This window comes from Vigna umbellata, chromosome 1 (genome assembly GCF_029865625.1).
Source record: "Vigna umbellata cultivar VRB3 chromosome 1, Vumbellata_1.0, whole genome shotgun sequence".
NCBI lineage: Eukaryota > Viridiplantae > Streptophyta > Magnoliopsida > Fabales > Fabaceae > Vigna > Vigna umbellata.
The window spans coordinates 18,448,946-18,460,263 of record NC_142165.1 but is presented as its reverse complement, the minus strand read 5'-3'; the positions used below and the strand labels follow the sequence as shown (position 1 = coordinate 18,460,263).

At 30.7% G+C, this 11,318-nt stretch overlaps 1 protein-coding gene across 1 annotated transcript; it reads right to left on the bottom strand.

The window, feature by feature from the left end:
• Positions 1-6,527: 6,527 nt before the first annotated feature.
• Positions 6,528-9,940, bottom strand: LOC124848955 (putative nucleobase-ascorbate transporter 10). Its single transcript, XM_047326781.2, has 14 exons — positions 9,793-9,940; positions 9,566-9,663; positions 9,310-9,486; positions 9,127-9,227; positions 8,937-9,012; positions 8,793-8,852; positions 8,397-8,581; positions 8,046-8,142; positions 7,842-7,928; positions 7,683-7,741; positions 7,510-7,601; positions 7,256-7,333; positions 7,006-7,157; positions 6,528-6,922 (listed from the first exon to the last, which is right to left on the bottom strand). The coding sequence occupies exons 1-14, from the start codon at positions 9,938-9,940 to the stop codon at positions 6,704-6,706; spliced, it is 1,629 nt and encodes a 542-aa protein (XP_047182737.2). The 3' UTR covers positions 6,528-6,703.
• Positions 9,941-11,318: the final 1,378 nt, after the last annotated feature.

Below are 11,318 nucleotides of genomic sequence, written 5' to 3'. Positions count from 1 at the left end.
TGACGCTAGATGTCAATTAAGGACCGTTGGACACTATTATAGTTAAAAATCACAAAGAAATATAAAATTTTATCAAAATATACCTCAATTTAAAATAAAATAAAATAAATATAGAAAGATATAAACAAAATAACTCCATCAAATGTGTGTTCATTTTGAAATCTTGAAAATCTAAAATCTAATTAATATAATTAAAATAAAAAAAAATATTATATCTATAAAAAATAAACAAAGATCTTACATAATTAAACATACAAAATATATTGATAGCGTTTTAAACATAAAAAAAATTATAAATATTCATAATTATTATTGTTTTGGATGTAGGGTCCAAAACTACTTCTTCATACTTTTCTATCAATCTTTTAGTCCTTGTTCACTTGAATGGATTTGGTGAAGAGTGATTGAATGAATTTGAGAGGAATTGAAGATAAATTTTTTGTTGTTTATTTGAGTGGATTTTGGAGGTAAGTCAGAGTGGATTTAGAAGTAAATTTTTTTAATTTGTCACATCAATCAAATTCTACACTAATTTTCACAAACTTTACTTCCAAATTCATTCTCACTTACTTCCAAAATTCACTCAAATAAACAACAAAAAATTTAACTTCAAATCCTCTCAAATTCATTCAATCACTCTCCCTCAAATCCGTTCAAGTGAACAGGAGCTTAATTTATCTTAGGGTGGATACCTCTCAAAACACTCTTTACCTTACCTCTATATTTATAGGTATCAAAGTGGGCTTTTAATTATTACTGACCTAATCACGGCCCAAAAGTAGATAAATATGGAGTGATGCTCCCTCCACCACCCCATCTTCTCCTTCCACCTCCCCAATTTTTTTTAAATTCTAAATTTACCCTTTTTACTTTTTATTTTTACCAATTTTACTTTTTATTTTTTAAAATCCTAATCCCAATCCCCTCTCACTTTCACTTTTCCTTTCACTCTTACTAGCAAGCCCCCACCCCCTATTGTCACTTTCTCTCTTTCTCTTAATTTTCACTTCCGTTAACACAAAATTTGACAGAAAAAGCAAATTATGCATGGTATAAATTTAAAACATTTATAACTTCTGATGAGTTTTGAAGTATCATGATTCCATAATATAATATGCTAAAAATTTCTTCCCCACTTCCTTGTCTTTTAATAACCAAACTTGAAAATGTATGCTTAAATTTGAAACTCTGAACCACCAGGAGATAACCCTTGTCATTGTAAACCAAACTGTTTAGGCCGCATGAGCAGAACTTCTCTTCGATGATCACTGGGTGTTTAGTGAATCTTGCGAAATTTGAAAGGAAATGGAAAATGTTGTATTAACGAAAGTGGTAATTAAGAGAAAGAGAGAAAGTGACAGTGGAGGGAGAGTGGGAGCTCGTTGTGAGAGTGAAAGGGAAAATGAAAGTGAGAGGAGATTGAGATTAGAGTTTTAAAAAATAAAAAGTAAAATTAGTAAAAGTAAAAGGTAAAAAGGATAAATTTAGAATTTTAAAAAAATTGGAAAGGTGTTGAAAGAAGATGAGGTGGTGGAGGGAGCATCACTCATAAATGTGTTTTACCTATTTTTAATTATAAATTGGGTAAAGTAACTTATCAGCTTAACAAGAAGTCATCCAAATTATAAAAACTTAAGATTGAAAAATAACTTTTCAACATTCTTTTAAAAACATTGACCAGATAGTCAATAAATAACCGATCCATCATACGATACAATTATCACAAACTTCATAATACACGTTAATAACTAAAAGGAAATAACAATAACAACACAAAGGTAAAAATTCTCAAAAAATGAGTAGAATGCGCAACATTAGGTCTAATATTGTTGTTCTGCTATATAAAAATAGGTTTTCATACTAACATGTCCAAAAGCTTGTCGATCCTATCCATAAACTTCGTAATTTACTTTAATGTTTATTTGATGTTTTAAAATTTTCTATCATCACATTTAATTATTGTAGACGTTGAATAATGGTCAAAGGCCAATAGTATAACTTTGGATTATGCACCCCTAAAATATAAGTTCATTTCAAAGGATGAAGTACATTCATATTAACTTTTAATTATATTAGAATAAAAGAACAGCAATTTTGCTGTTGTGAAAACATCACAATCAGAAACAACAACCAAAAAAATTCCAAATTAATGTGTCGCACTTGTCAACAGAATGGGAAAATAGACGTTTCAGTCAGGTGCCAATCAATGACGACTTATACATGACAATATCATAAAATTCTGTAAATACTTACATAAATTTTGTATAAAACTTCTTCTAAGAATTTAACCATGAATTAAAAGTAAGTTTCACATTCCATACATTAAGAAAGTTTAATTTTTATAGTTAAGAAATTTTAATTTTTATATTTATGAAAGTTTAATTAGTTGAAGAATTTGATACAAGAACCATACCTTATTGAGCAAAATCCTCAATTTTGATATTATTGATGAATTTTTTAAAATTATTGAAAAAATATAATATCAATAAAACATGAATTTTACTCATATAAGAGATTCATTCCATTTTTAATTCAAAGCAAAAAAAATCTGAGTTCTTTTATATAATGTTAATTTTTTTTTTATAATTTAGTCAACTTACATACACATTTCAATTTTTTTTTAATTTTATATATGTAACCCATACCTTAAAAATTTCAACTATTTTATATAAGTATTAAGAATAATACAAGTGTGAGTCTCACCTAAGATAAAGATGAAAAAGTTATACATTATATGTGAAAGATCTATAAATCCAATATTTTTAGATTTTGAGTTAAAAATAATATTAAATGATGATGTGAAATAAAACTCAAAGTCATATATATATATATATATATATATAGGGGTTTGCTAGCGCGTACGCCTGTTTTTCAGTTGGTACATTTTAGCAATGTATACCGGATTTTAGTAGACCTCTCTCATTTCTCTCAATCCTTTCTCTTTCATCTCTCTCACTCCAACAGTTCCAATTGAAAAAATCAGAAACACTTGCCTTTAAACAATTTGCCTTTGTAAAGAGTTGAGTCATTGACATATTCACCTTCAGGCAAAAGTTCATTCAAGATCTCTTCAATTTCACCATCTTTCCTAATTTTTCTAATTTCATCATCTGCATATGTTGAATCATCATCTCTAAAAAAACCCTCCAGGCCAATTACCAATTCTTTCGGATGTCATTATGCTTGTGAAAATTAGATAAAATTATATAAGACAAAAATTATAAAATGAAAATTCATTATAAAGTCATTTTTTTTGTAAGAAATTGTTTAACAACGAGTGTTTCTGATTGATTTTTTTCAGGCCAATTACCAATTCCTTTGATGTCATTATGCTTATGAAAATTAGATAAAATTAGATAAGACAAAAATTATAAAATAAAAACTCATTATAAAATCATTTTTTGTAAGAAATTGTTTAACAACAAGTATTTTTGATTTTTTTCCAGGTCAATTACCAATTCCTTTATGCTTGTGAAAATTGGATAAAATTAGATAAGACAAAAATTATAAGATCAAAACTCATTACAAAATCATTTTTTTGTAAGATTGTTTAACGGCAAGTGTTTCTGATTTTTTCAATTGGGGTTAGAGTAGGGTGTTTCTGATTTTTTCAATTGGGGATACAGTAGGGATGACAGAGAAAAGATTGGAGTGAGAAAGATGAAAGAGAAAGGGTTGAGAGGAATGAGAGAGGTGAGTAAGGGAATGAGAGAGGTGAGTAAGGGTTTCAGGGTTCTTTTTTTTTAGTTTTGAGAATGAAAATTATTAAAATACCCTTAACCTTAAAACTTAGAATCCATGGTATATAAGGATATTTTTGTCTACTAAAACCCGGTACACATTGCTAAAATGTATCAACTGAAAAACAGGCGTACGCGCGTTAGCAAACCCCATATATATATGGTGTGCCTGCAGAGGGGGAGTTTGTAACACAACAAAATTCTAAAATTTAAAAAAGAAATTTAATAATAATCAGAAGGGAAAATATATAGCACAGTTTTCTAATCAAAAATCAACATCAACATCATAAATTATTTTGTTATTAAACTGGAAAACAAATGAACGAACAGAGAGGGAGCAACAAATTGCGGTGTCGCGGGTTGTTGTGTGTGAGTGAGGAAAAGTATGGAGATGAGAGAGAAATAAATTGGATAAGTCAGGAAGGTAGATCCTAATGTAGAGTGTTTCTGATTTTTTTCAATTGGGACTAGCGTAGAGATGATAGAGAAAATGTTGGAGTGAGAGAGATGGAAGAGAAAGGGTTGAGAAGAATGAGAGATGTGAGCAAAGGTTTGGAGTTTTTTTTTTAGTTTTGAGAATGAAAGTTATTAAAATGTATACATTGTTAAAATATAGCAACTGAAAAACAGGCGTACACAAGTTAATAAACCCTTTTATATATATATATATATATATATATATATATATATATATATATATATATATATATATATATATATATATATATAATTTCTTCCTTAATAAACTCTTAGAAAAAACTAAATGTGAATCTAAGTTCTATGTCAACACATCAAATAAAGATAATTAAATTATATATCATAAGATAAATAACTTATAAACTTAATATCTCTATGTTTTGAATTAAAGGTGATTTTCCTTCCCTAAAAAAATATCATCAATAAGATTGTTATTAGTTGACAATTTTATGATAAATAATAGTAATAATGATAATGTTGCATTGTATTTGTATATATATTTTGAGACATGTTTAGATGATGAAAGCATAAAAATTGAATTGATGTATGTAACAATAAAGAAAAATGAGAGTGCAGAAAAAAGGGTGGAAGAAGTTAGTAGGGCCAGCTGTAGCAGGAAAAAGGGGTTTGAAATTATGATTTATATGACTATTGGAAAAAAAAAAGTTACATTATTATGAAAATGAAAGAAGAGTAATAGCCAGAGAGTTAGAGATAAATTAAGAATGGTGTAGCTGTATCAGAGAAAGCAATCACAATAGCAATAGCAACACAACGAAGAGCATGCACTACCTGCTTCCACTGCATCTCACTCTCAAACGAAGATCCAGTTTCCACTGCCCATGTTTTCCGGTTCATACAAAATTTATATATTTATTCATTATCTTTTTTATTTTCCAACTATTATTTTATTTCTCGATTATAATTTAAGTTAAATTATAAATCTTTCCAAGAAAAAAAGTAAATATTAGTCTAATATAAAAAAATACTGAAATTAATTTTAATTCAAAACTTCAAACAACAATTTTATTGGTCTTTATTCTTATACTATATGTTTATTTTTTCTTAGTGTTACATTTTAGACTTACATTTAATTTTCTAATAATAAATTAACTTATTTTTACAAAATTAGTTAATAAATAAAAATTGTTCACGGTAACTGGATAATTATGTTACGAATGACACAGTAGACTATTATGTCCTATTAACAAAAATGAATTCAATCATAAGTCATCTTTAAAATATATAATTTGTATTTTAAGGCAATAAAAATTATGTTCTGCCAGTCAATGGTAATTTTCACTACCATTTCGTCTCGCCACTGTTTCTATAATTATTATTACTTGTACCTTTTTTTATATATTTCGTAATCTTTTCTGTCAAAACTTATCAAAATTAAGCAACAATAATAAAATTTGTTTTAATATATTTTGAAGAATGCATTATACCTATTTTATTATATATAAACAAAAATATCAAAACAATTTTATTAACATGAATTTTTATATATGTAACGTAGGAAAAAAAATATTTCATCATAACAATTGATATAAAATTATATATAACTTCTATGAAAAAGGAAATCTCAATCTGATCATACATTTAATTTGATAACCAATTGCACAACACTTTAATTCTCCCAAATGAGCATCGTGAAATTTTTCTGTAATTTCTCATTTATTTTTAATTTTATATAAACTTTTAAAAGATTATGAAATAGAGAAAAAAAAAAACAAAAACCCCAATCAATTATTAATCGAGAAATTAATTTTGGTTAATATGGCAGTGTTTCCAAAACACTTCTAAAACAAACGGACATTTATAATATGACAGAATAAATTTTTAGACTCATTTAACATTATAAATACAATAATTTATTTTTTAGATTATTATTTTGCTCTTATAATTAATTAATGTAAAATGAATGTGTTTTTGTGTTAAAGAATATTTTTCCTAAACAAAAATAGCTAAAAAAGTGTGGCAGTTAGTCTATTACTAGTAACACAAATAATTTTCTGACAATGCACCACTTACCAATCCACTTTTTAGGGTATTTTAGCTATTAAAAAAAGTTATTTTCTATAGTTGTAAAGGAAAAAAGAGATTAAAGGATAACATATTGAATGAAAAGTGTGTATGAGATATTGTTGAATGTAATTTAGGAATGGATCATAATATTTTAACAATTTTTTCATAACGTGACTATTTTATTAATCTATTTGAAATGGATCAATTAAAACTAGTATAAAAAAAAATTATTAAAGAGATATTTTCCTTCAATAACACTGACTGACTGAATAGTAGCAAAGATTGGAACATGAAGTAAATGAGATGAACAACATTGGAACAAGTGTGTCATCGAAACATAAGACAGTGAAACCACAGTTTTGACAGGAAGTTGAAAAAAAATGAGGAACCCCATTTGCAGTAAGGACGGAAATAAAGTGGTGGTGGTGGTGGTGGTGGAGGCGGCGGTGGCGGCGGTGCTAAGAGGGTGGAAAAAGCTTGTCAAGTCTGCATGGTAAAGAGTAGAACTCATCACTCTTAACATCTGCGCTGTACAAGCTGAACCTCTCCCACCACTGCAAACTGATGTCTTTACGTGCAGAATCATCTTCACGAGACAGTGTAACATCCAAAACGAAACCAACCAAAGCTGCAACTGTTGTGTGGGACATGAATATGACACTCACAACATCATTCAACTGCACCACATTCATTCAAATCAAATCAAATCAATGAATCATCACAAATTTCAATGATGGGGTTTCGGTTAAAGAGATTTCACCCATAAGGGAATTCCCCCATGCTCCTTCACGTGATAGTATTCTGTGAAATATTGTGGTATGGAGAGGCCCAGGAAGAACGAGAATCCCAACACAAATTTCGTTCTGAAATTGTTCAGGTTACAGAATTGGAGAAAACCAAGCCCCCCAGAAGCTGCGTAATATTCCAAAATGCTATTTAACACTGCCAATTCCCTTTTGCAAACCAACCATAACACCACAATGAATGAATACTAATCAGAGATAACTTACAAACGTAGCCGAATAACACACAGTATAATGCTGCTATAATTGGCATGGGTACTGAAGCAAAAAAGGCTCCCAATTTTCCTAGTTCAAGAGAAAACAGCATGAGTTATCATACTTTAACCAAGAGAATAACAAACTAAGGAAAACATAGCCAATAAAAGAAAATTATAGTTTTGGCTATGTTAGTATTCAATTTTGGATCTCAAATACTAGTGTCCCACATCTTCTCCAAGACTCTGAAATCATGATTACCATACCGAATATAGAGAAGAAAATCATAAAAGCAGATGATATTTGAACCACTCTTCTGCTTCCTGCTTTTGTCAACGCTAACAAACCAGCATTTTCTCTGAAATACAAGTAAAGCACAATCTGAAAAATACAGGAGGAAAAGGGGCCCCAGGTAAGATAACAAGTTTACAACCCTTACACTGATGCCGTAGACCCTGTTATAGAACCAAACACGCCACTCAGCAAAGCACTTACTCCCTAAAATCACAATAACAATGACACAAACTACTATGGGTCACACCACAAGTTTTATGAACTGTAGTCAAGGGAGAAAACTGCAAAATTTAGTGAATCCTACCACCCAACCAGCTCCACGGCTGATAACAGATGGTGGCACTGGTGTGGCACTTCCATATCTTGCTGCAGCATAGCATGTACCTGTATACTGCATACAAGTGGTGAATATAAAAAAATTGAAGTTTCAAGGCAAACAAATGGTTAGTAGAAGATGAACATTAGATGATTTTTCAGCGCTGAATGAATTAAGGGGTAAAGTGACTACCTCAAAAAAAGAAACGAAGGAAGCAGCGATCATTGCTAAAGCCTCCCCAGCATTGAATGTAGGAGGCCCCCATTGGAAGAAACCCGGAAAATACACCCTGTGTATAAATTCTAAACTTTTACCTCATCTTAAAAAGGCTGAAACTGGTGTAACTCAAACATTTCACATGTTCAAACATTATTAAGCATTTTTGAAGAACTAAGTTTTCATACATACAACACGTGTGTCTCCTATCTCATGAGTTGCTGTTATGTAGCAGTATCTTCTCATTTTCAATCTCATCATTTCTACAATTTTCGTTTATATAACTGATCACTGATTGAGAAAACATGTCTGCACTCAATCTCTTACCATGGAGCGGCTGTAATAAGTCCAGCACGATCAGTGCGGCAATTATTCTGTGTACTTTCTGACTTGTTGTTATACACAGTGCATGAAGTTAGAAACAGTGCGAATAACCATGCAATTGTAACAGTGAAGAGCACCGAATATCGGTCACATATAGGCCTTTTCATGCCAATATAACGATTAAGATACTGCATACACATACAAACACTGTTAAACACTTAGATAAAAAAGTTAAAGAATAAATACTCAATGGTTTAAAATCTCTTCGGAATTCTCTGTTTTCGTCCTGAAATTCTTATTTGAAATCCTTTGAGCACATTCCTGTTTTGTAAAAGTTTGATCCACCAAGATCAAGTGGGACAAAGCAAACATGTAAACAACTGTGCAAGACCAACTTGCCTGCGATATGAAAACAAATACAACTAATGTTGGAAGCCCAATTTCAACACATTCTGTCACCTGCAACATTGATTGGAAAATATAGAGGGAGGAAAAGGAATACAAAACTTCTGTCAAACATGAAAATCAAGACATCACAAATACCATTGGGAAACCAAAACGATAGAGGCTGAGTCCTGTGAAAGTTATATAAGGCACTACACTGAGTGGACTGAGGAACCTGAGATGATTGAAGTGGCTAACAGTATTAAAAATGTTGATCAAAAAGTAAGATAGAATAGTTATTAAAAGAAGATTATCAGATGATGAAACCAGCCAAGAAAATCACGCTAACCTGACAGCATTCCTCCAAAAGCCAAAGAATCCAACAGCCATCTGGAAACATGCAGTTATGATCAAGGCACCTTGAATAGCTCTGATTGTCTGAATAAACCTCTGGAAAAATCAAGCATTGAGTCAAAAAATCACTAACAGTAACAGAAGAAAATATAAGAAGCAAAAATAGTATATCACAGACCTCATAAGAATCCGTGTATGAATTGTATCTTCTGGCATGGATAATAGATGTTATAGGTACTATGTAAGTGTATGAACCAACAACTACAATTGGAAGTCGAGTTCCAAACAAGGATTGAAGAAATGTGCTTATTCCAGAAACAAATAAAAGTGTCTGAAACACTCGTGTCTTCTCAGCCTACATTGATCAAAGCATTCAGCTTCATTTCTATATTCAAAATCTCAAAAGCATACAAAAAAATGAAAAAAGTTCTTACTACTCCTCCACCCATTTGAGGAACAAGCATAGTTGGAATCAGAACGGTAACTCCTAGAGTCAGAAGGAAATGCTGAAATCCCAATAGCACTGCTTCACCTGCATCATGAAGCATATCTCTATCTTTTGCAATGATATGTAAGATTTTGTGTTGTAAATTCCAACAAAAAATTCAAAGTTTTTATAGTTCTTATTATCATTATTATAAGTAGACAAGAGTGTACTAACGCCATGGAGGAGGACTCTTGATGCAATATTGAACTCCAGGCAATTGTTCATGCACAGCATGTGGCTGCACCTCCTCCACTTTCTTTGCAGCACCTGCATTTTTGTTAGTATCACTTGCATGGTTGCATGCAGCATTATCTTGAGCCATCTTTAACCAGTATCAGATGAAAGAACTTTTTCATCTTCTGAGATGATTGATCATTTTTCTAATATAAGGAGAATTGTATATGAATTCCAATTAATTTCAATTCAGTAACCAAACATTTCAAGATTAATTTGGTTTAATCAGTTACAAGAATTGGAATTATGCACCGTTATGTTAATGGTATAAAACGGTCTAGAACATTAATATTTTTGTTAAGTGCCATGAAATTATTCCACTGAAAAGTAATTATCACTTTCTTTACCAGGGGGTTTGGGATTAAAGTATTTTTAAATTTTGAAATCTTACTTGGTTGGATATCTTCTTTTTGTTTGGACAATTTCATTACAAATATTAATTTTTGCTTTTAGTTTAAACTTTTATGCTTGTATGCATGGTAGATAATGAAACCAAATAGATTAAAATATATTAAAAAACTATTTTATATTTTTTTAAAATAATTACAATAGAGTTTTTATTCCATTTCTCGAAGAAAGATCAAGCAAAATAAATTATACATGTACAAATCTCATTTATAGCTACAAAAGTTTGCTATAAATTTTAGAGGTAAATATGTTTTTAGTCCCTCAACTATCGAGCGCTTTAGTCCCTCTTCCAAACTTTGGTTCACTTTACAGAATGTTGGTCATGGCTGGTTGAAGATGGAAAAGAAAAGAGTGTCCACAGAAGATGAACCATTGAACGAAGAATAAGAAAAGGGATTCCAATTTTGACACTATAATTTAATGTTTTTTCTTTTAATTTTAGTTAGAGTTAGAAACAAACTTAGAATTGGCCTTCATGTGGCACACAGTTAGCCATGTCAAAAAAAAATTAACTCGCTATTTATGAAAGGCGAAATATTACAGTTTTCTTATGGACAAGGATCAAAGTGAACTAAAGCTTGAAAGAGAGACTAAACAAAAAACTAGAGGTGTCAATTTGATCCATGACCCCGGGGCTAGCCCTAACCCACTCTTGAAAAAGCCCCCTCTTAAGAAGGGGTGTTGCTCCCTTCACCACCACAGCCTTCTCCCTCCACCTCCCCTTTATTATTTTGCCCCTCAGTAAAATTTTATTTTTAGAATTATTGTTTTTTAATTTTACTCATTTATAACATATTTCACTGATAACATACGTAGTTCCTTGTATGAGTAAAATATTTTTCTGCAAAGCTCAGTGATCGTGAAAAGAATTATCAAGCAATCTTCCTCTTGCTTTCGGTGCAGTACGTGGTGCAGTGCGTTTGTGGTGTAATGTGCTTGTCGTGGTTCCTCTCCAGGTACGTAGTCATAATCCTTCCAATAATCCTAAACCCTAAACCCTAAACCCTTCCAATAATCCTTCCAATAATCTTTCCAATAATCCTTTAACCCTAAAACGT

What these genes read in the sequence shown, in the direction of transcription:
- LOC124848955 (XM_047326781.2), bottom strand. Translation starts at nt 9,940, where the DNA reads ATGGCTCAAGATAATGCTGCATGCAACCATGCAAGTGATACTAACAAA. An exon ending in TATTTGTTTTCATATCGCAG is followed by an intron (nt 8,582 to 8,792) that starts GCAAGTTGGTCT and finishes ATGTGTATGCAG; the next exon opens with TATCTTAATCGTTATATTGG. An exon ending in ATGGGGGAATTCCCTTATGG is followed by an intron (nt 6,923 to 7,005) that starts GTGAAATCTCTT and finishes AATGTGGTGCAG; the next exon opens with TTGAATGATGTTGTGAGTGT.